Source organism: Hypanus sabinus, chromosome 10 (assembly GCF_030144855.1).
Source record: "Hypanus sabinus isolate sHypSab1 chromosome 10, sHypSab1.hap1, whole genome shotgun sequence".
NCBI lineage: Eukaryota > Metazoa > Chordata > Chondrichthyes > Myliobatiformes > Dasyatidae > Hypanus > Hypanus sabinus.
The window spans coordinates 11,859,916-11,882,075 of NC_082715.1; the positions used below are offsets into that span (position 1 = coordinate 11,859,916).

The 22,160-nt window shown below is 39.5% G+C and overlaps 1 protein-coding gene across 2 annotated transcripts in view; it reads left to right on the forward strand.

Annotated features, from left to right (window-relative positions):
• LOC132400452 (amine sulfotransferase-like) overlaps positions 1-21,223 on the forward strand; it is a 68,113-nt gene extending 46,890 nt beyond the window's left edge. For both annotated transcript variants that reach the window (XM_059981431.1, XM_059981433.1), the window contains one exon: positions 19,967-21,223. In XM_059981431.1, the coding sequence (XP_059837414.1) occupies positions 19,967-20,082 (116 nt within the window). In that variant the 3' untranslated portion in view covers positions 20,083-21,223. The remainder of the gene's footprint in view (positions 1-19,966) is intronic.
• The last annotated feature ends 937 nt before the right edge of the window (positions 21,224-22,160 follow it).

Below are 22,160 nucleotides of genomic sequence, written 5' to 3' on the forward strand. Positions count from 1 at the left end.
AGCATCTTGCCCTAAGGAAAGTGACCAAGATGGTCAATCATTATTAGCCTGTATGCCTCCTTCAACTCGGGCAGCAGCACGATGTGCAGCTCCTTCACTTTCTCCACCAGTGAGCAACTCACTGATGGCGTACACCTGCAGTACTTTAATTTCTTCATGTATAGCAGGATCATGCCATCATTAAAAATATATTTAAATACCGCAGTAGCACCTTTTGTTGGCCCAGTAAAAGCCACTGCTACCAAATGCATGTCATCTTACCTGGAAGCTTCCTCCCACAGTCCAACAATGTACCAGTTATTAGACTGATTGGTTGTAAATTGTCATGTGATTAAAGTAGGTAGGTTACTGGGTGGTATAGCTCGTTGGGTCCTAAAGACCGGGTCTGCAATAGATCTCTATATAAAATAAGATTGCTTTTGAATTGACAAATCCAAGTCGATGCAAGTTGATAAAAATATCCAATCTGAAACATTAACTGATTCTCTTCCCACAATTCTGTCTGACTTGATGGATTTTTCCAATATTTTCTGTTTTTATTGGCGTAGATACATTGCTGCAGGTGCTATCTTTTTTCTTTTTTCAATATTATTATTATTATCAATATATATTGGAATTACAAACTTACAAATTTATGCTAAACATGAGAGGATACACAAGCAATAGTTACAATATAACTAAGTCTTCCCAAATCATGAATGATACAAATAACATAAACAAAGCAAAACTAGGTTATATCATAATATATATTTAAAAAAAACAAAAAAGAGAAAAAGAAAAAAAATTATGCTAGAAAAAACTAATCTAACAACCTAATAACTAATAAAGAGAAAAAAAGAAAAAAGAGAAAAAAATAATAATTTTTAAAAATGGGCTGTTTATAACATCTATAAAAAGAATACAAAATCATCAGTGTCGCCAACTCCAATCCTCTCAACATATGTATAATCAAAACTGGAAAAACGAATAGGTTTGGAACAGGGTTTCATTACATCATATGAAAATATTGAATAAATGGTCTCGATGTCTTTTCAAATTTAATAGAAGTGTCAAATACAACACTTACAATTTTCTCCAAATTTAGACATAACATGGTTTGAGAAAGCCAATAAAATACGGTAGGGGGATTAATTTCTTTCCAATTCAACAAAATAGATCTTCTAGCCATTAATGTAAGAAATGCAATCATTTGACAAGCAGAAGATGATAAATGGATTGAGTCCATCATTGGTAAACCAAAAATTGCTGTAATAGGATGAGGTTGTAAATCAATGTTCAATACCGTGGAAATAATATCAAAAATGTCTTTCCAATATTCTTTCAAAAGCGGACATGACCAAAACATATGAGTTAAAGACGCTTTCTCAGAATGACATCTGTCACAAATAGGATTTATATAGGAATAAAAATGAGCCAATTTATCCTTAGACATATGAGCCCTATGCACAACTTTAAACTGAATTAATGAATGTTTAGCACATATAGATGATAAATTGAAGAATTTTATCCCAATTTTCAATAGGGATAGTAAGGTAAAGCTCTCTTTCCCAATCATTTTTAATCTTACAGAAGGACTCTGAATGTATTTTCATAATTATATTGTAGAGTTTTGATATTACACCTTTCTGAGAAGGATTTAGTTCTAACAAATTCTCCAAAATACCCAAAGACTCAAGATTTGGAAAGGTAGGAAGTACAGTATTTAAGAAATTCCTAATCTGTAAATATCTAAAAAAATGAAATCTAGGCCTCCACAGCTACTATGGCAAAGAATTCCACAGATTCACCATTCTCTGGTTAAAGAAATGCCTTCGTATCTCCATTCTAAAAGGATGCTGCTCTGTTCTGAGGCTCTGTCCTCTGGTCTTTGATTCACTCACCAACAGAAACATCCTCTCCCCTTCATCTCTATTAAGGCCTTTCACCATTCAACAGGTTTCAATGAGGTCACCCCTCATTCTTCTGATTTCTAGTGAATTTAGGCCCAGAGCCATAAAACGCACTTCATACGACAAGCCATTTAACCCTGGGTTTATTTCCCTGAACTTTCTTTGAACCCTCTCCCTCTCCAGTTTCAGCACATCCTTTCTCAGATAAGTAGATGATGGGTGTAACATGAATGTAAGAAAGGGCGAGCCAGTGATTGGGTGCAAATGCAGACAGAGCAAAGAGTTAAATTGTACAACAGAGGCAAAATTCAAAAGGACAAAGAATGCAGGACTGAAGGCGTTGTATTTAAATGCACACAGCATTTGGAATAAGGTGGACGAACTCCACCTTAATGTGGAGCAATTGGTGATTGGTTGTATGACATTGCGGACATCACTGAATCATGGCTGAAAGAGGCCATAGTTGGGAGGTTAACATTGAAAGGACAGGCAGGAAGGCATAGGCGGTGGTGTAGCTCTGTTGGTGAGAGATGGAATTACATCTTTAGAAAGAATTGACATAGGGTCAGAGAATGTTGAATCTTTGTGGCTGCAGTTAAGAAACTGCAAGGGTAAAAAAAAATTATGGGAAACATATATAGGCTTCCAAATAGTAGCCAGGATGTGGAGTTGTGATTGCAAAGGGAGCTGGAAAAGGCATGTAATAAAGATAATGACATAATTGTAATGAGGGACTTTAATATGCAAGGGGATTGGGAAAATCAAGTTGGTGTTGGATCACAAGAGAGGGAATTTGGTGAATGCCTACGAGATGGCTTTTGAGAGGAGCTTCTGTTTGAGCCTACTTGGGGAAATGCCATCTTAGATTGGGTGTTCTGTAATAATCCAGGTTTTATTAATCATTTTAATGTAAAGGAATCTTTAGGAGGTAGTGATTGTAACATGATTGAATTCATACTGCAATTTGAGAGGGAGAAGCATAGGACACATGTATCGGTATCACAATAGAATAAAGAGAATAACAGAGACTTGAGAGAGGAGCTTGTCCGGGTGGATTGGAGGAGAATACTGGCAGATATAATGGCAGACCAGAAATGGCTGAAGTTTCTGGGAATACTTTGCAAGGTTCAAGATAGATACATCTCACAGAAGTTGTTCTCAAATGGTAGGAGTAGACAACTGTGGCTGACAAGGAAAGTTAAGGACTGCATGAATGCCAAATAAAGGACATATAAGGTAGCAAATGTGAGTGCGAAATTGGATGATAGGGAAGCTTTTAAAATCCAACAAAAGACAACTAAAAAAGCTACAAGAAGGGAAAAGATGAAATATGAAGATAGACTAGCCAATAATATAAAGCAGGATACCATAAGTTTTTTCAGTTTTCTAAAGAGTAAAAGGGAGGTGGGAGTTGATATTGAATTACTGGAAAATGATGCTGCTGAGGTAGTAATGGGGGACAAAGAAATGGCAGGTGAACCTAATGGTTATTTTGCATTTATCTTCACTGTGCAAGACACTAGCAGTGTGCTAGATGCCCATGAGTGTAAGGGGGCAGGAGTGAGTGCCATTGCTATTACAAAGGTGCTAGGCAAACTCAAAGGTCTTAAGGTCTTAAGGTCTTAAGGTGGATAAGTCACCTGGACCAGGTGGACTAAATCCCAGAGTCCTGAGAGACGTTGCTGAAGAGATAACAGATTCATCAGTCATGATCTTTTAAGAATCACTTAATTCTGGCATGGTCCCAGAGGACTGAAATTGCAAATGTCACTTCACTCTTTAAGAAGCGTGGAAGACAAAAGAAAGGAAATTATAGGCCAGTTAGCCTAACCTCAGTAGTTGGGAAAGTGTTGGAATCTATTATTAAGGATGAGGTTTTGAGGTACTTGAAGACTAAGGAGATAAAATAAGTGAAAGTCAGCATGGTTTTTGTAAAAGAAAATCTTTCCTAATTTGTTAGAGTTCTTCGAGGAAGTAACAAGTAGGGTGGGCAGAGGAGAGGTTGTGGATGTCATTTACTTGGGTTTTCAGAAGGCATTTGATAAGGTGCCACACATGAGGCTGCTTAACAAGATCAAATCCTATGGTGTTACAGGAAAGATACTGACATGGATAGAGGAATGGCTGACAGGCAGGAGGCTGCAACTGGGAATAAAAAGGGCCTTTTCTGGTTGGCTGTCAGTGACTAGTGGTGTTCAGGGTTCAGTATTGGGACTATTACTTTTCACATTGCTTGTCAATGATTTGGATAATGGAATTGAAGGATTTCTGGCAAAGTTTGCAGATGATATGAAGGTAGGTAGAGGGGTAGGTAGTGCTGAGGGAGCAATGCAATTGCAGCAGGACTTAGACAAATTGGAAGAATGGCTAAAAAAAGTGGCAGATGGAATGCAGTGTTGGGAAATGTATGATAATGCATTTTGTTAAAAGGAACAATGGTGCAGACTATATCTAAATGGGGAGAAGGTTCAAACTTCAGAGGTGCAAAGGGACTTAGGAGACCTCTTGCAAGACTCCCAGAAGGTTAATTTACAGTTTGAGTCTGTGGTAAAGAAGGCAAATGCAATGTTGGCATTTATTTCAATGGGAATAGAATATAAAAGCAAGGAGATAACGCTGAGACTTTATAAGACACTAGTTAGGCCGCACTTGGAATATAGTCAACAGTTTTGGGCCCATTTCTCAGAAAGCATGTGGCGTCATTGGAGAGAGTCCAGAGGAGGTTCATGAGGATGATTCCAGAAATGGAGGATTTAACATCTGAAGATCATTTGGCAGCTTTAGACCCGTACTCACTGGAATTTAGAAGAATGCGGGGGTGGGGGGGGGGATCTCATTGAAACCTACTGAATGTTGTATTTTCTCTCCATTCAAAAATAATCAAACTTTCATTATTTCTACCAAACCGCATGACCATGCTCTTCCCAACGCTGTATTCCATCTGCCATTTCTTTGCCCATTCCCTAATCTGTCTAAATCTTTTTGTAGCCTCACTTCTTCCTCAAAACTACCTGCCCTTCCACCTATCTTCACATCACCTGTGAACTTTGCAACAAAGCTATCAATTCCAAATCATTGACACATTATATAAAAGGAATCTGTCCCAACAGACCCCTGTCGAACACCACTAGTCACCGGCAGCCAACTAGAACAGGTTCCCTTTACTCCCACTCTTTGTCTCCTGCCAAACAGCCACTGCTTTATCCATGCTATAGACCTTCCTGTAATACCATGGGCTCATAGCTTGTTAAGCTAGTAGGAAGTTAAAAAGCAGGACCTCGAGGGTGGTAATCTCAGGATTGCTACCTGTGCCATGTGTCAGTGAGGGTAAGAATAGGATGCTCTGGAGAATGAACACATGGCTGAGGAACTGGTGTAGGGGGCAGGGTTTCATATTTCAGGATCATTGGGACCTCTTCTGGGGCAGATGGGACCTGTACAAGAGAGACGGGTTACACCTGAACTACAGGGGGACCAATATCCTTGCAATCTCCGTAACTTCTGCCACCTCCTATGGGAACCCACTACCAAACACATCTTTCTCTCCCCCCACCTTTTTCTGCCTTCTGCAGGGATCGCTCCCTACGTAACTCCCTTGTCCATTCGTCTCCCCCATCCCTTCCCACTGATCTCCCACTTGGCACTTATTCTTGTAAACGGAACAAGTGCTACACCTGCCCTTACACTTCCTCCCTCACCACCATTCAGGCCCCCAAACAGTCCTTCCAGGTGAGGCGACACTTCACCTGTGAGTCGGCCAGTGTGGTATACTGCGGCTGGTGCTCCCAGTGTGGCCTTTTGTATATTGGTGAGACTCGACACAGACTGGGAGACCATTTTGCTGAACACCTACGCTCTGTCCGCCAGAGAAAGCAGGATCTCCCAGTGGCCACACATTTTAATTCCACGTCCCATTCCCACTCTGATATGTCTATCCATGGCCTCCTCTACGATCAAGATGAAGCCACACTCAGGTTGGAGGAACAGCATCTTATATACCGGCTGGGTAGCCTCCAACCTGATGACATGAACATTGACTTCTCTAACTTCCTTTAATGCCCCTCCTCCCCTTCTTACCCCACCCCTGACACTTTTAGTTTTTTTTTCTCTCTGCCCATCACTCTGCCTGTTCTCCATCTCCCTCTGGTGCTCCCCTCCCCCTTTCTTTCTCCCGAGGCCTCCCGTCCCATGTTTCTTTCCCTTCTCCAGCTCTCTATCACTTTCGCCAATCACCTTTCCAGCTCTTAGCTTCATCCCACCCCCTCCGGTCTTCTCCTATCATTTCGCATTTCCCCCTCCCCCCATTACTTTCAAATCTCTTACTATCTTTCTTTTCAGTTAGTCCTGACGAAGGGTCTCGGCCTGAAACGTCGACAGTGCTTCTCCCTACAGATGCTGCCTAGCCTGCTGCGTTCCACCAGTATTTTGTGTGTGTCGCTGCCATGATATTGTCTTTATTTTTCACATGCTTTGTTACAAAAAAAAGTCAAGCTCCTGAAAAACCAGATCCTGTTATTCAAAGTGGCCTTTGGTTAACCATTGTCCCTTGTCCACTTCAAAACAGAACACTTAACCATCACATGATCAGCTCCAACATAGCTTTCAAGGACAACCTGAACTTTACCCTGCCCAAGTGCTAGCTTATCACCAATGTTTTCTAAACTAAGCCCATTTGCTGAACTTCCAAACAACTCATTAATTTCAAGCAAGTCATTAATTTTATCTTCAAGAACTTTAATTCCAAATGTTTCCATAATAACACCTGCCGATGGTCTCTCTATATCAAAAACTTGAACAACATCACCAACTTGTTTCTCTTTAAATTCTAAAATATAGTTTAACAAATCAGCATGTACTGTCTCCGCATCTGGGAGAGCTGTTTTTTTCAGCAAAGGTCTTGAAACCAATCCAGACTTCACAAGTACTTTATTCAAAAAACCAGTAACAACACTGTTCCCAATATCTTCAATAAAATTCTCCTCACCAGTTTTCATTTCATCACCAATTAATACAAGTGATTGAGAATCCTCAATTTCCACTGGTGCCAGGGTTAACCCCTTACTCACTAACCAAGTCCATCTGACACGAAAGGACTGCATTCCTTTTTACCCAAGTCACACACCTCAGACCTTAACTGAGTCTCTTTTTTTTTAAATTGATTTTTTATGCATTTTTTACAGCATTACAAAAAAAACCCCAAGAACAAAATAGGAAATTAATACAGTGCAAGATAAACATACAATGGTAATATAATACAGAATATAACAATTGAAAAAGCACCCAAATTGAAGTCGTGTAAAGTTAGTATCCACCCCAACCCCCGCAAGAAAAAAAACTCCAGAAACATTCAAGCCCCCAAAACTGTAAATAGAATTAAAAACAGAAGATAATAATGCCTACTACCCAAAAAAAAAGCTGAAAGCAAGGGACTGAAAAAGAAAACTTAGTCAAAAGGAAAGTTATGAAAATACTCAATAAAAGGTCCCCAGACCTTAGGAAACTTTATGTCTGAATTAAGAATTGAATAATGAATTTTTTCAAGATCTAAACAGGACATAATATCGTTAAGCCATTGAGTGTGCATGGGTGGGGCAACATCTCTCCATCTAAGAAGAATTAGACGTCTAGCCAGGAGAGAAGCAAAAGATAATATTCGACGTTTAGTCAAACTCAAACGTATATCTGTCTCAGCCAAGAAACCAAAAAGAGCAGTTAAAGGGTTAGGTTCTAAGTGGCGATTCAGAATACAGGATAAAGTTAAGAAAACATCTCTCCAAAATTTCTCTAGACTAGGACAGGTCCAGTACATATGAATGAGAGAAGCCTCGCTACTTTTGCATTTATCACAGAGAGGACTGATATTAGGATAAAATCGAGGTAATTTAGATTTGGACATATGAACCCTATGAACAATCTTAAACTGTAAAAGACAGTGGCGAGCACAAAGAGAAGTTGAGTTAACTGACTTGAGAATCTAGTCCCAAACCTCATCAGATAAAGGGATATTTAAGTCATGCTCCCAAGCCATTCTGATTTTATCCAAAGGGGCGCATCGTAAGGATACTAATTTATCATGAATAAAAGATATTAAACCTTTACACAATTGATTAATAGAAAGAAACAAGTCCATAGCATTTTTCTCGGGTATCTCAGGGAAGGATTAATGAAGTGTCTAATTTGGAGATATCTAAAGAAATGGGCATTAGATAGATTAAACTTTGCAGAGAACTGTTGAAAAGATGCAAAGTGATTATCAATGAAAAGATCTTCAAAATACCTAATGTCCTTTCTATACCAATCATAAAATGTTGAATCATGCATAAAGGTAGAAAAAGATGATTATGTAAAATAGGACTAGAAAGGGAAAAACCATAGAAACCATAAAATTTCCTAAACTGGGCCCACATTCACAGAGTATGTCTAACAAGAGGATTAACAATTAGTCTAGGCAAACTACTAGGGAGTGCAGATCCAAGAAGTGCAGAGGTAGATAGATCCTTTGTGGATTTCAGCTCCATTGCTACCCATTTAGGGCAGTCAGACTGGCGATGGAAAAAAGACTAGAAGATAAGACAACGAATGTTAGCTGCCCAGTAGTATAGATGGAAATTAGGTAAGGCCATGCCGCCCTCTTTTTTAGATTTTTGAAGGTAAGTTTTGTTAATTCTGGAACGCTTACCCTTCCACAGATAGGACAAAATAATAGTCTAAGGAATCAAAAAAGGTTTTAGAAATAAAAATTGGAATAAATTGAAATAAGTATAAAAATTTAGGGAGAACATACATTTTAATAACATTAACATGACCTACCAAGGACGTAGATAAAGGTGACCATTGTGACAAACTCTGTTTTGTAGAGTAGAAAAGATTGGCAAAATTTTCACGAAAAAGATCCATAAAATTCCTTGTAATACCAAGATAGGTAAATTGTTTATCAACTACTTTAAAGGGGAGGTCATGAAATACTAATACTTGTGCTTCTTTATTAATTGGAAAAAGTTCACTCTTATGTAAATTAAGTTTATAGCCAGAGAACTGGCTAAATTGATCAAGAAGTGAAAACATTGGAGGTAAGGATGTGGATGGATTTGAAAGAAAAAGTAATAGATCATCAGCATAAAGAGAAACTTTATGCTCAACACCCCCCCCTCCAGATCCCCGTCAATTCAGGACAACTTCGGAATGCAATTGCCAGAGGCTCTACAGCCAAATCAAAAAGAAAGGGACTTAAGGGGCATCCTTGACAGGTGCCACGTTTAAGGTTAAACAACTGGGATTGCTGCGAATTAGTCAAAACAGAGGCGGTAAGACATAGATATAGTAATTTGATCCAAGAGATAAAACTTCGACGGAGGTCAAATTTTTCTAAAACTGCAAAGAGTTAGTTCCACTCTATACGATCCAACGCTTTCTCCGCATCGAGAGAGATAACGCATTCAGGAGTCCCAGTTGAAGGTGAGTATAAAATATTAAATAAACGGCATATGTTAAAAAAAGGAAGACAATTTTTAATAAAACAAGTTTGATCATCAGAAATAACAGAGGGTATAACAGTTTCTAATCTATGAGCCAAAACTTTGGCCAAAATTTTAACATCAACATTAAGCAAAGAAATCGGCCCGTAAGCGGAGCACTCTGTTGGATCTTTGCCCGTTTAAATAAAAGAATAATACATGCCTCATTAAATGAGGGTGGCAATTTACCATAATTAAACGAATCAGCTAGTACTGAGAGTAGCCGAGGTGAACGAAGTAAAGAGAATGATTTATAAAATTCTATGGGGAACCCATCAAGACCAGGAGATTTGCCTGACGACAGTGCAGAGATTGCAAAAGATATTTCTTCTAATGATATAGGCTCATTAAGTTTTGCTTTAGAATGAGATGAAATCGAAGGAGTATTCAAGCTATTTAAAAAAAGGTCAACAGAAATATTCTCATTCAGGGATTCGGAGGAATAAAGCCGAGAATAAAAATTCTTAAATAAGTCATTAATTTCTGAGTGATTTGATGTAATATCCCCGTTCTCCTTCTGGATCTTTGTCATATGTTGTTTAGCTTTAGAACGTCTCAACTGATTAGCTACAAACTTGCCGGATTTGTCACCATGAATATAAAAGCAACTCTTACTTTCAAGAAGTTGATGTTCAACTGGTTGAGTAGAGAGAAGGTCAAATTTAGTTTGGAGTTCTACACGCTTCTTATATAATTCGGGGTTTTTAGTCTGAGCATATATTTGATCTAATTCTTTAATCTGATTAATCAGGTCTAATCACTCTGAATGGGACTTTCTATTAAAATTTGCTGTATATGAAATTATTTGACCCCTCAAATATACTTTCATAGCATCCCAGACAATCTGGGATGAAATTTCAGAAGATGTATTAGTGTTTTGGAAAAAAGTTATCTGGTCCTTAATAAATTTTACAAAATCCGATAATAAAGTCGGGTTAAAGCACCAATGTTTATTCCTTTGAGGGAGACCAGGAAATTTTAGAGACAAAGTGACTGGGGCATGATCAGTGATCAGTAAACTCTGATAGTCACAAGAATGAACAAATGAAATAAGTTGATTATCAATTAAGAAACAGTCAATTCTAGTAAAGGTATGATGAACATGTGAAAAAAAGGAATGTTCTCTCTCAGTAGGATGAAGGAAATGCCATATATCAGAGATACCATAGTTAGAAAGAAAAAAGAAAATAGCTAAAGCAGATTAAGTAGGTAATCTAGTAACAGGGGACAATTGATCCAAAGTTGGATCTAACCAGCAGTTAAAGTCACCACCCAATATAAGAGAATATAGGTTCAGATCTGGTAATGAGGAAAAAAAGCGTTCAAAAAAATTAACGTCATCAGAATTGGGAGCATGCAGGTTAGCTAGTACTACCTTAGTATTATATAATTTGCCAGAAACAATAATAAAATGGCCAGTTGTGTCAGATATCTTACTATGTAGTTCAAAAGGAACATTTGAGTTGATAAGAATGGAACCCCCCCCCAGATTTGGCCTGGAAGGATGAATGAAAATGTTGACCCATCCACTTTGACATAAGCCGAGAATTATCGAAACTGCGAATATGAGTTTCTTGCAGGAAAGCAATGTCAGCTTTGAGTTGTTTAATATGGGAGAAGACCTTTCTTCTTTTAACAGGGTGATTCAATCCCTTTACATATCAGCTCACAACTTTCAATGGACTAACCATTATCAATTGTTAAGACGTAAAAGGCAGTAGGCATATATAAGATCAAACATTGCAATAACAGTTTGGAAGCAAAAATATCAACATAAATCAATAAAATCAGGACTTAGACATGTCCTAGATAACAAGGAAAAACAAAAAAAACAATAGATAGTGTTGGTACTGGAGAATCCACCCCACCCTCACAACCCAAAACTAGATGGCTACCCAAAAAAGCAGCTAGCTCTACAAAAAATAGGACACCCCAAAAACCAACTTCCAGTTCCGTAACATTAACATAAGCTCCGTGTAAATAATATAGCAGATACTAACTAATTTAACAAATCAAAATTACAAATAGGAACAACTTCATCAGAAAGGATATAAAACTTAATACAAAATAATAATCAAGAACTAATCTACCCGCGAGAAACTATGAAAATTTGAAAAAAAAGGGTAAAAGGGGGAACAAAAGGGGGAAATTCTATATTTAAAGAGAGTACATATCAGCTGTTTTAAAAAAAGGCAGGTCTTATACAGTAAATTGAAAGGGAGACCTTCAATAAAAAACTCTAAGCCTCCCAAATAAATTAAGACCAGTTGTAGTTCTCTATAGTTAAAGTTATTCAAAAGTAAACTAAATTACACAAATGAAATCTAAGTCCACAGGAAAACATTAATTTAAATAATCTATTTAAGAAAATCACACAGTCCAAGGAGAGACAAACTAAAACCCTTAGGTTCTCAGTAGTTAAGGACTAAATTATTCAAATAGAGTCTGAGTTCGCAAAAAAGACTTTAATTCAAGAAATACTCATCAGCCATTTTAGGAAGTCAAACCGGGTCCAAAGAAGTCAAGATGGCTGGAAGATTTCCAACAAACATCTCAGCCTCTCTAACTGACTTAAACCACTTATATTCTCCAGTAATAAGCGTAATTCGAAGATCGGCAGGATTGCAAAGGGAAGGTTTGAATTCACGATTAAAAAGCTCTTTCATAATGCCTTTGAACTTGGCACGCATCTTCAGAACCTGGGGAGCATAGTCTTCCACGATATGAATGGTATTATTTCGGAAAGTCAGTGTGCCTCTTCGGCATGCCTCCATAATCAAACGGTTTTTCACCTGATAATGATGGAAACACAGGATAACTGGTCGTGCTCTAGAACCCAAAACAGCTCAAGGGACATAAATTCTGTGAGCTCTTTCTAGGTCAGGTGGAGTCGGGAGAAATTCTTTCCCAAAAATATCACAGGGAAAAGAAGAGAAAATTTCAATGGGGGAACCCATTTCAGTGGCCTCTGGCAAACGGAGAATTCGCAAATTGCAGCACCTGCTCCAATTTTTGAGATCAGCCATTTTGGAAATAAGTTTGCTGTTTTGCTCCGTTAAGTTGGAACAGGGAGTTTCCAAATGCTGAACGTGGTGTTTTAAACCTTCAGAGGTTAGGTCGATGCGAGATAAATGTTCGGCTTGATCGTCCACTCTGGTGTTAATCTGATCCAATTTTGACTCAAGCTGACTGATAGAGGCTCTGAATTCAGTCCTGACATCAGTTAAAATGTCTTGTCGATTCTGTTCCAGGATAGAGACAATCTCGGCAGACAAAGACGTGGGAGTTTCTTTTTTCCAGGATTTAGAATTTTTTGTAGCCATTGTAAAATAGACGTATTCGCAGGCAGGTAAGAAAAAACAGACAGAATAACAAACTAAGGTTTAAAAAGGGAGACACATAGTGTGAAGGTAAGAAATGTAAAGGAGCAAAAGTTTGAAGCAACTAAACAATCGCCATCTTACTAGAAGTCCTTAACTGAGTCTCAACACAAGGTTTAGTGCCCTGTGAATCCACAGGTGCTTCAACAACCTGAACATAAGCAAACAGGACAGCTGCCTCTTCTAGGCATTCAACACCAGTCCCAGTTTCAAATTCCAGGTTCCCATGATCCTCCCACTCAACCAAATCAAATAAGAGATTTTCCCCAATCAATGGGGGATTTCAACATGCAGGTGACCTGGGAGAATCAGATTGGTGCTGGACCCCAGGATAGGGAGTTTGTAGAGTGCCTACAGGATGCATTCTTGGAACAGCTTGTACGAGAGCTGACCAGGGACAAGACTATTCTGGATTTAGTGTTATGTAATGAACAGGATTTGATAAGCGATCTTGCAGTAAAGGAGCCATTAGGAGGTAGTGATCATAATATTATAAGTTTTTACCTGCAATTTGAGAAGGATAAGGGCAGTTCGGAGGTGTCAGTGTTGCAGTTGAACAGGGGAAACTATGGAGCCATGAGGGAGGAGCTGGCCAAAGTTGACTGGACGGATATCCTAGCAGAAAAGGCAGTGGAACAGCAATGGCAGGTATTCTTGGGAATAATGCACAAGGTGCAAAATCAGTTCATCCCCCGGAGAACGAAGGATTCAAAGGGGGGAAAGGGGCCACAGTGGTTGACAAAGGAATTCAGAGATTGCATAGCATTAAAAAAAAGGAAGTATGACAGAGCTAAGGTGAGTGGGAGGACAGATGATTGGGAAGTTTTTAAGGAACAACAGCACTTAAGTAAAAGGCAATACGGGGAGTAAAAATGAGGTACGAATGCAAGCTACCCAGGAATATAAAGGAGGATAGCAAAAGCTTTTTTAGGTATGTGAAGAGAATGAAGATAGTTAGGAACAATATTGGGCCCTTGAAGAATGAATTGGGTGAAATTATTATGGGAAAGTGAGAAATGGCAAAAGAATTTAATGAGTACTTTAGATCTGTTTTCACTAAGGAAGACACAAGCAATCTCCCAGATGTATGGATGGGCCAAGGACATAGGGTAACAGAGGAAATGAAACAGATTGACATTCGGAAGGAAACAGTGTTGAGAAGACTGATGGGACTGAAGGCTGACAAATCCCCAGGTCCAGATGGTCTGCACCCTAGGGTACTAAAGGAGGTGGCCCTGGAAATTGCGGATGCATTGGTAATCATTTTCCAATGTTCCTTAGATTCAGGATCAGTTCCTGAGGATTGGAGAATGGCTAATGTTATCCCACTTTTTAAGAAAGGAGGGAGGGAGAAAACAGAGTACTATCGACCTGTCAGCCTGACATCGGTGGTGGGAAAGATGCTAGAGTCCATTATTAAGGATGAAATAGTGGCATATCTAGATAGCAGTGATAGGATTGGGCCAAGCCAGCATGGATTTACCAAGGGCAAATCATGCTTGACTAATCTGTTGGAGTTTTTCGAGGATGTAACCAAGAAGTTAGATGGGGAAGATCCAGTGGATGTAGCGTACCTCGATTTTCAGAAGGCATTTGATAAGGTCCCACACAGGAGATTGGTGGGTAAAATCAAAGCTCATGGCATTGGGGGGAAGACATTGACATGGATAGAAAACTGGTTGGCAGATAGAAAGCAAAGGGTAGCGGTGAATGGGTGTTTCTCAGAATGGCAGGTGGTGACTAGTGGGGTGCCACAGGGCTCAGTATTGTGACCACAGCTGTTTACAATTTACATCAACGATTTAGATGAAGGCATTGAGAATAACATCAGCAAATTTGCTGATGATACTAAGCTGGGTGGCAGTGTGACATATGATGAGGATGTTAGGAGATTTCAGGGTGACTTGGATAGGCTGGGTGAGTGGGCAGATACTTGGCAGATGATGTTTGATGTGAATAAGTGTGAGGTTATCCACTTTGGGAGTAAGAACAAGAAGGCAGATTATTATCTGAATGGTGTAGAGTTAGGTAAGAGAGAAATACAAAGAGATCTAGGAGTCCTTGTTCATCAGTCACTGAAGGTGAATGAGCAAGTGCAGCAGGCAGTCAGGCAGTGAAGAAGGCTAATGTAATGTTGGCCTTTATTACAAAGGGAATTGAGTACAAGAGCAAGGAAATCCTCTTGCATTTGTACAGAGCCCTGGTGAGACCACACCTGGAGTATTGTGTACAGTTTTGGTCTCCAGGGTTAAGGAAGGACATCCTGGCTGTAGAAGAAGTGAGGCGTAGATTCACAAGGTTAATTCCTGGGATGTCTGGACTGTCTTACGCAGAGAGGTTAGAGAGACTGGGCTTGTACACGCTGGGATTGAGGATATTGAGAGGGGATCTGATTGAAACATATAAGATTATTAAAGGATTGGACAAGATAGAGGCAGGAAATATGTTCCAGATGCTGGGAGAGTCCAGTACCAGAGGGCATGGTTTGAGACTAAGGGGTAGGTCATTTAGGACAGAGTTAAGGAAAAACTTCTTCTCCCAGAGAGTTGTGGGGGTGTGAATTGCACTACCTCAGAAGGTAGTGGAGGTCAATTCTCTGGATGCTTTCAAGAAGGAGCTAGACAGGTATCTTATTGATAGGGGAATCAAGGGATATGGGGACAAGGCAGGAACCGGGTATTGACAGTAGATGATCAGCCATGATCTCAAAATGGCAGTGCAGGCTCAAAGGGCCGAATGGTCTACTTCTGTACCTATTGTCTATTGTCTAGTTCAAACAAGCTCCCTCACAATTTTTTTCAAATCCCGGATGGCCCCCAATTTTGCTACATACCCCGTAACAGGGTAAAGAACCAGCAGAAATGGAAAACACATAGGAGTCTCTCTCTCTCTCTCTCTCTCTCTCTCTCTCTCTCTCTCTCTCTCTCTCTCTCTCTCTCTCTTCTCTCTTCTCTCTTCTCTCTTCTCTCTTCTCTCTTCTCTCTTCTCTCTTCTCTCTTCTCTCTTCTCTCTTCTCTCTTCTCTCTTCTCTCTTCTCTCTTCTCTCTTCTCTCTTCTCTCTTCTCTCTTCTCTCTTCTCTCTTCTCTCTTCTCTCTTCTCTCTTCTCTCTTCTCTCTTCTCTCTTCTCTCTTCTCTCTTCTCTCTTCTCTCTTCTCTCTTCTCTCTTCTCTCTTCTCTCTTCTCTCTTCTCTCTTCTCTCTTCTCTCTTCTCTCTCCCCCCCCCATTGGACACCTCCCTCACTCTCTTTGTAATAGCTCAAACAGTGTCCAAAAGTCAGTCTCATTCTCCCGACATTTTAAAGTGATTGTTCACAGAAAATAGGAACCCTAGGGGTACATAACACTCTGCACGAAATACTCTGAATGACCTGGCCTCCACAACTGCCTGTGGTAATAAATTCAACAAATTCACCACCCTCTGGCTAAAGAAATTTCTCTGCATTTCTTTTTCAAATTGGCACCCCTTGATTCTGAGGCTGTGCCCTCTATCCAGGAAGTTAGATGGGGGAGATCCAGTGGATGTAGTGTACCTCGATTTTCAGAAGGCATTTGATAAGGTCCCACATAGGAGATTGGTGGGTAAAATCAAAGCTCAGGGCATCGGGGGGAAGGCATTGACATGGATAGAAAACTGGTTGGCAGATAGAAAGCAAAGGGTAGCGGTGAATGAGTGTTTCTCAGAATGGCAGGTGATGACTTGTGGGGTGCCACAGGGCTTGGTATTGGGACCACAGCTGTTTACCATTTACGTTAACGATTTGGATGAAGGCATAAAAAATAACATCAGCAAATTTGCTGATGATACTGTTACGTACCCCGTAATTGGGTCACTTACCAGCAAAGATAGAGAGGTCCGTTGAAGTCTGATGGTACTATTTTTAAAAGTCTTTATTTATAAAGGGGCATAAAAACAAGTTTAATACAAACATTCAGATAATATACGTCGTCACTACTCAATCTAAAAGCGTAGGTATAATAATAACCATCAATAAGAAACAGCTCGATCGTTTGTCTAGGGGATAATATATTGTCCGATGGAAATATAAAAGTCACTCAGTTCCTGCAGGCTTCAGACTTTGGGAACTGCTGTGTTTTCACTTGTGGAGAGAGAGATATTTGTGAGAAAAGAAACTTGCCCGGGTCTTTTATGAAGCAAATCCATTGAATCGGGAAAGTTGGTTCCCCGTTGTTTGTTCAAGAAAATCATTTCTGTGGTACCCGCCACTGGCTCCCAGGCGAGGGAACTGAATGCACGTGGCTTCCTTCAAATGGCTTCCCGCTACTACGGGATCGTTAGCGTTTCTTCTGGTGTGTCTGAAGGGGTTGTTCCCCCAGACTCTCTTTTATACTTCCTCACGGGGTCTCAGATGTCAATCAGGTTGGGATGATGCTATCTCTCTCTCAACCAGCCCACTTTGCCCGAGGGCTTGCACGTAGCATAGTCCCCAATCCACAAAGGTGTCTCCAGGAGACAATGGTCAATGTCGTGTTATTTTGCATCGCTGGGGAACGAGGCATCCGGCACGTCTCTCTCCCATTTCCTGGGTCTACTGAAACCCCCACTAGTGCTCTTGCGATTCTCACAAAGGAGGGGGCTGCAGGCATAACAATACTAAGCTGGGTGGCAGTGTGACATGTGATGAGGATGTTAGGAGAATTCAGGGTGACTTGGATAGGCTGGGTGAGTGGGCAGATACTTGGCAGATGGCGTTTAATGTGAATAAGTGTGAGGTTATCCACTTTGGGAGTAAGAACAGGAAGGCAGATTTTTATCTGAACGGTATTGCTGGGTAAGGGAGAAATACAAAGAGATCTAGGAGTCCTTGTTCATCAGTCACTGAAGGTGAATGAGCAAGTGCAGCAGGCAGTGAAGAAGGCTAATGGAATGTTGGCCTTTATTACAAAGGGAATTGAGCACAAGCGCAAGGAAATCCTCTTGCATTTGTACAGAGCCCTGGTGAGACCACACCTGGAGTATTGTGTACAGTTTTGGTCTCCAGGGTTAAGGAAGGACATCCTGGCTGTAGAGGAAGTGCAGCGTAGATTCACAAGGTTAATTCCTGGGATGTCTGGACTGTCTTACGCAGAGAGGTTAGAGAGACTGGGCTTGTACATGCTGGAATTAAGGAGATTGAGAGGGGATCTGATTGAAACGTATAAGATTTTTAAGGGATTGGACAAGATAGAGGCAGGAAATATGTTCCAGATGCTGGGAGAGTCCAGTACCAGAGGGCATGGTTTGGGAATAAGGGGTAGCTCATTTAGGACAGAGTTAAGGAAAAACTTCTTCTCTCAGAGAGTTGTGAGGGTCTGGAATGCACTGCCTCGGAAGGTAGTGGAGGCCAATTCTCTGGATGCTTTCAAGAAGGAGCTAGATAGGTATCTTATTGATAGGGGAATAAAGGGATATGGGGACATGGCAGGAACTGGGTATTGATAGTAATTGATCAGCCATGATCTCAAAATGGTGGTGCAGGCTCGAAGGGCCAAATGGTCTACTTCTGCACCTATTGTCTATTGTCTATTTAATTTCCAGGTTCACCCAATGAGGGCTAAAAGATAAATCCCAATCCTTTAACCAACATATCAAATATTGGATATTAACTGCCCAATAATAAAATCTAAAATTAGGCAATGCCAATCCACCTTCCTTCCTTGCCTTCTGTAAATAATTTTTACCTAATCTAGGATTTTTATTCTGCCATATATATGAAGAAATTTTTGAATCAACGTTAGCAAAAAAAATTTCGGAATAAAAATTGGTATCGCTTGAAATATATATAAAAACTTGGGTAAAATAATCATCTTAATAGCATTGATGTGACCTATCAGAGATAAAGATAATGGTGACCATTTAGTGAACAAACATTTAACCTGATCAATTAAGGGTAAAAAATTAACCTTAAATAACTCCTTATAATTTTTAGTAATTTTAATCCCTAAGTATATAAAAGAGTCATTAACTAATTTAAAAGGTAAATTTCCATAAATTGGAACCTGTCTATTTAAAAGAAACAATTCACTCTTATTAAGATTTAATTTATACCCAGAAAAAGTACTAAATTGAGCCAACAATGATATAACTGCAGGAATGGATTTCTCAGGATCAGAAATAAATAATAATAAATCATCTGCGTAGAATGATAACTTATGTATATCCATCCCATGAGTAATGCCAAAAATGTTTGGTGATTCTCTAATAGCAATTGCCAAAGGTTCTAAAGCAATATCAAATAATAATGGACTAAGAGGACAGCCTTGTCTAGTACCCTGAAATAAATGAAAAAGTAAGATCTTTGATTGTTAGTAAAAACCGAGGCTGCTGGAGTATGATATATCAGTTTAATTCAGGAAATGAATGTCGGACTAAAATTAAACTTCTCAAGCACAGTAAATAAGTATGGCCATTCAACTCTATCAAATGCTTTCTCCACACCTAATGAAATGACATTCTGAGGTGCTACGTGAAGGAGTATAAACAATATTCAATAATCTCCTAACATTGAAAAAAGAATAGAGATTTTTAATAAAACCAGTTTGATCTTCCGAGATAATTTGAGGTAATACCTTCTCCAGCCTGGACGCCAGTAACTTGGAAAAGATCTTGGAATCTACATTCAATAAGGATATTGGTCTATAGGATGCACAGTCAATAGGGTTTTTATCTTTTTTCAATATTAAAGAAATGGAAGTTCTATAAAAATATTTTGGCAGTTTACCCAATCTAATTGCTTCTTCAAAAACCCTGCTTAACCAAGGAGAAAGAGTAGAGGAAAAACACTTTAAAAATTCCACTGTATACCCATCTGGACCTGGTGTTTTCCCAGAATTCAAAGAGGAAATAACCCCTTTAATTTCTGCATCCGTAACAGGAGTTTCTAATATTGAAAGGTCATCTGATGATAATTTTGGAAAATTCAATTTCCCAAGAAAATCATTCATGGTATTATGATCATGAGGGAATTCAGAATGATACAGGGAGGTATAAACATCTTGAAAAGATTTGTTTATCTCATCATGGTTAACTGTCAATTCACCATTCTGCTGACGAATCTTAATAATTTGACGTTTAACCAAAGCATTCTTCAATTGATTAGCTATCTTGAACAATTTGCTTCCCTCAATTTCCCAATTTTGTTGTTGTGTTTGACATGATTCTTCATTTCTTTTTTTTTCTTTCAGGGATAATTGGTGACTGGAAAAATCATTTCACAGTTGCTCAGTCTGAGATGTTTGACAAAATTTTCCAAGAAAGAATGAAGGATGTTCCACTGGAGTTCATCTGGGATGAAAAATAACTTCTTTTTTTAAAAAACAGAATAAGAAGAAGTAAAAAGCAAAAACTTGTAGATGGTGATATTTTAGAAATAATAGAAAATATTTTCAGTGCGATCTTATTGTCATCATTATGTGCCATGATGTATGACATGGGCAATCATGGTCTTCCATCTGTCTTTAACCTGAGAAGTTCTAATAAGCTCTTCCAAACTTTTGCCTGTCCATCTCTTGATGTAACTCATGAATGTGAGTTATTCATGTTGATCGTGACTTTGTCATCCATCAGTTTTTCCTATCACTGCAAGATGTTCAAGCTTCTCTTTCCTCAGTATGTGTCCCAGACGTTCTGGTTGCCGTTTCCTCATTGATGACATCGGCTCCCATCTTATTCAAGCTGTTCGCAACTCTTCCTCATTTGTTAGATACAGCCCTTGTGGCTAAAGGGATCAGGGGGTATGGAGAGAAAGCAGGTACAGGGTTCTGAGTTGGATGATCAGCCATGATCATACTGAATGGTGGTGCAGGTTCGAAGGGCCAAATGGCCTACTCCTGCCCCTATTTTCTATGTTTCTATGTCACTCTATCCTTCCACGATATTGCCATCATTCTTCTCAAAAACCACATTTCCGCAGCTTCAAGTTGTTAACTTTTGGCTGAAGTGAGGCTGTTGTGGGCTGAGCTATTTCACCCTCGAGGTGAGGGATGTTGGTGAGTGATACATTATTTGAACCCAACCTTGGGACAGGAAGAAATAAAGAAAATCGATTAAATTACTGATCTGTTTATTTTCATATGAGATTTTCTGCCTTAGCTGGCATCTTTATTGATTGCATTTTTACATTTGGCAAGAGTATATTTTCTTTTACGCTGAAACAGACAATAAATGTGATAGATAATGAGATTAATTGAAAAAAGGTACATTTAGATTTACAAAATACACTAATTTTTCTAAGAAGCAAGACCCTTATTTTACATATAAGCATTTCCATCTTTTTGTAGGAAACAGCAATACTTTATTTTGTGATGGTTGGGCATTTTTGTATTTATCCTGATTCAATTAAAATATATTTCTTTATTGCATGTTTAAATTGACTTGTATTCTAATGTTAACATATGGTCTTGTCTTGATTGAAACTGATTAAAATTAGATGTTGCACTTGATATACTGATGCTGATGTCTTGAATTATTAAATATTCATGTCATTGTTTTCAGTCATCAACTTCAAGTCAAGTCACTTTTATTGTCATTTTGACCATAACTGCTGGTACAGTGCACAGTAAAACTGAGACATCGTTTTTCAGGACCATGGTTTACATGACACAGTACAAAGAAACTAGACTGAACTACGTAATAAAAAGAAACACAGAGAAAGCTATACTAGACCACAGACCTACACTGGACTGCATAAAGTGCACAAAACGGTACCGGCATTACAATAAATAATAAACAGGACAGCAGGGCAAGGTGTCAGTCAAGGCTTTGGGTATTGAGGAGTCTGATAGCTTGGGGGAAGAAACTGTTACATAGTCTGGTCATAAGAGCCCGAATGCTTCGGAGCCTTTTCTCAGACGGCAGGAGGGAGAAGAGATTGTATGAGGGGTGCATGGGGTCCTTCATAATGCTGTTTCCTTTGCGGATGCAGCGTGTAGTGTAAGTGTCCGTGGTGGTGGGAAGAGAGACCCTGATGATCTTCACAACTGACCTCAAGATCTGCTGCAGGGTCTTGCGATCCGAGATGGTGCAATTTCCGAACCAGGCAGTGATGCAGTTGCTCAGGACGCTCTCAATACAACCCCTGTAGACTGTGATGAGGATGGGGGGGGGTTGGTGGGAGATGGACTTTTCTCAGCCTTCGCAAAAGGTAGAGACGCTGCTGGGCTTTCTTTGCTATGGAGCTGGTGTTGAGGGACCAGGTGAGATTCTCCATCAGGTGAACACCAAGAAATTTGGTGCTCTTTACTTAATGCCTGTTATGCTGCTCACGCTTAGGGCAATAACAAAGATCCTCCATCTCTGTCTATCCCTGACCATCTTCTCTGTTGTGCCCTGGGTGTGTTTCAGGGTCCTCATTGCTTCTTCAATGGTATGCCGCCAAGT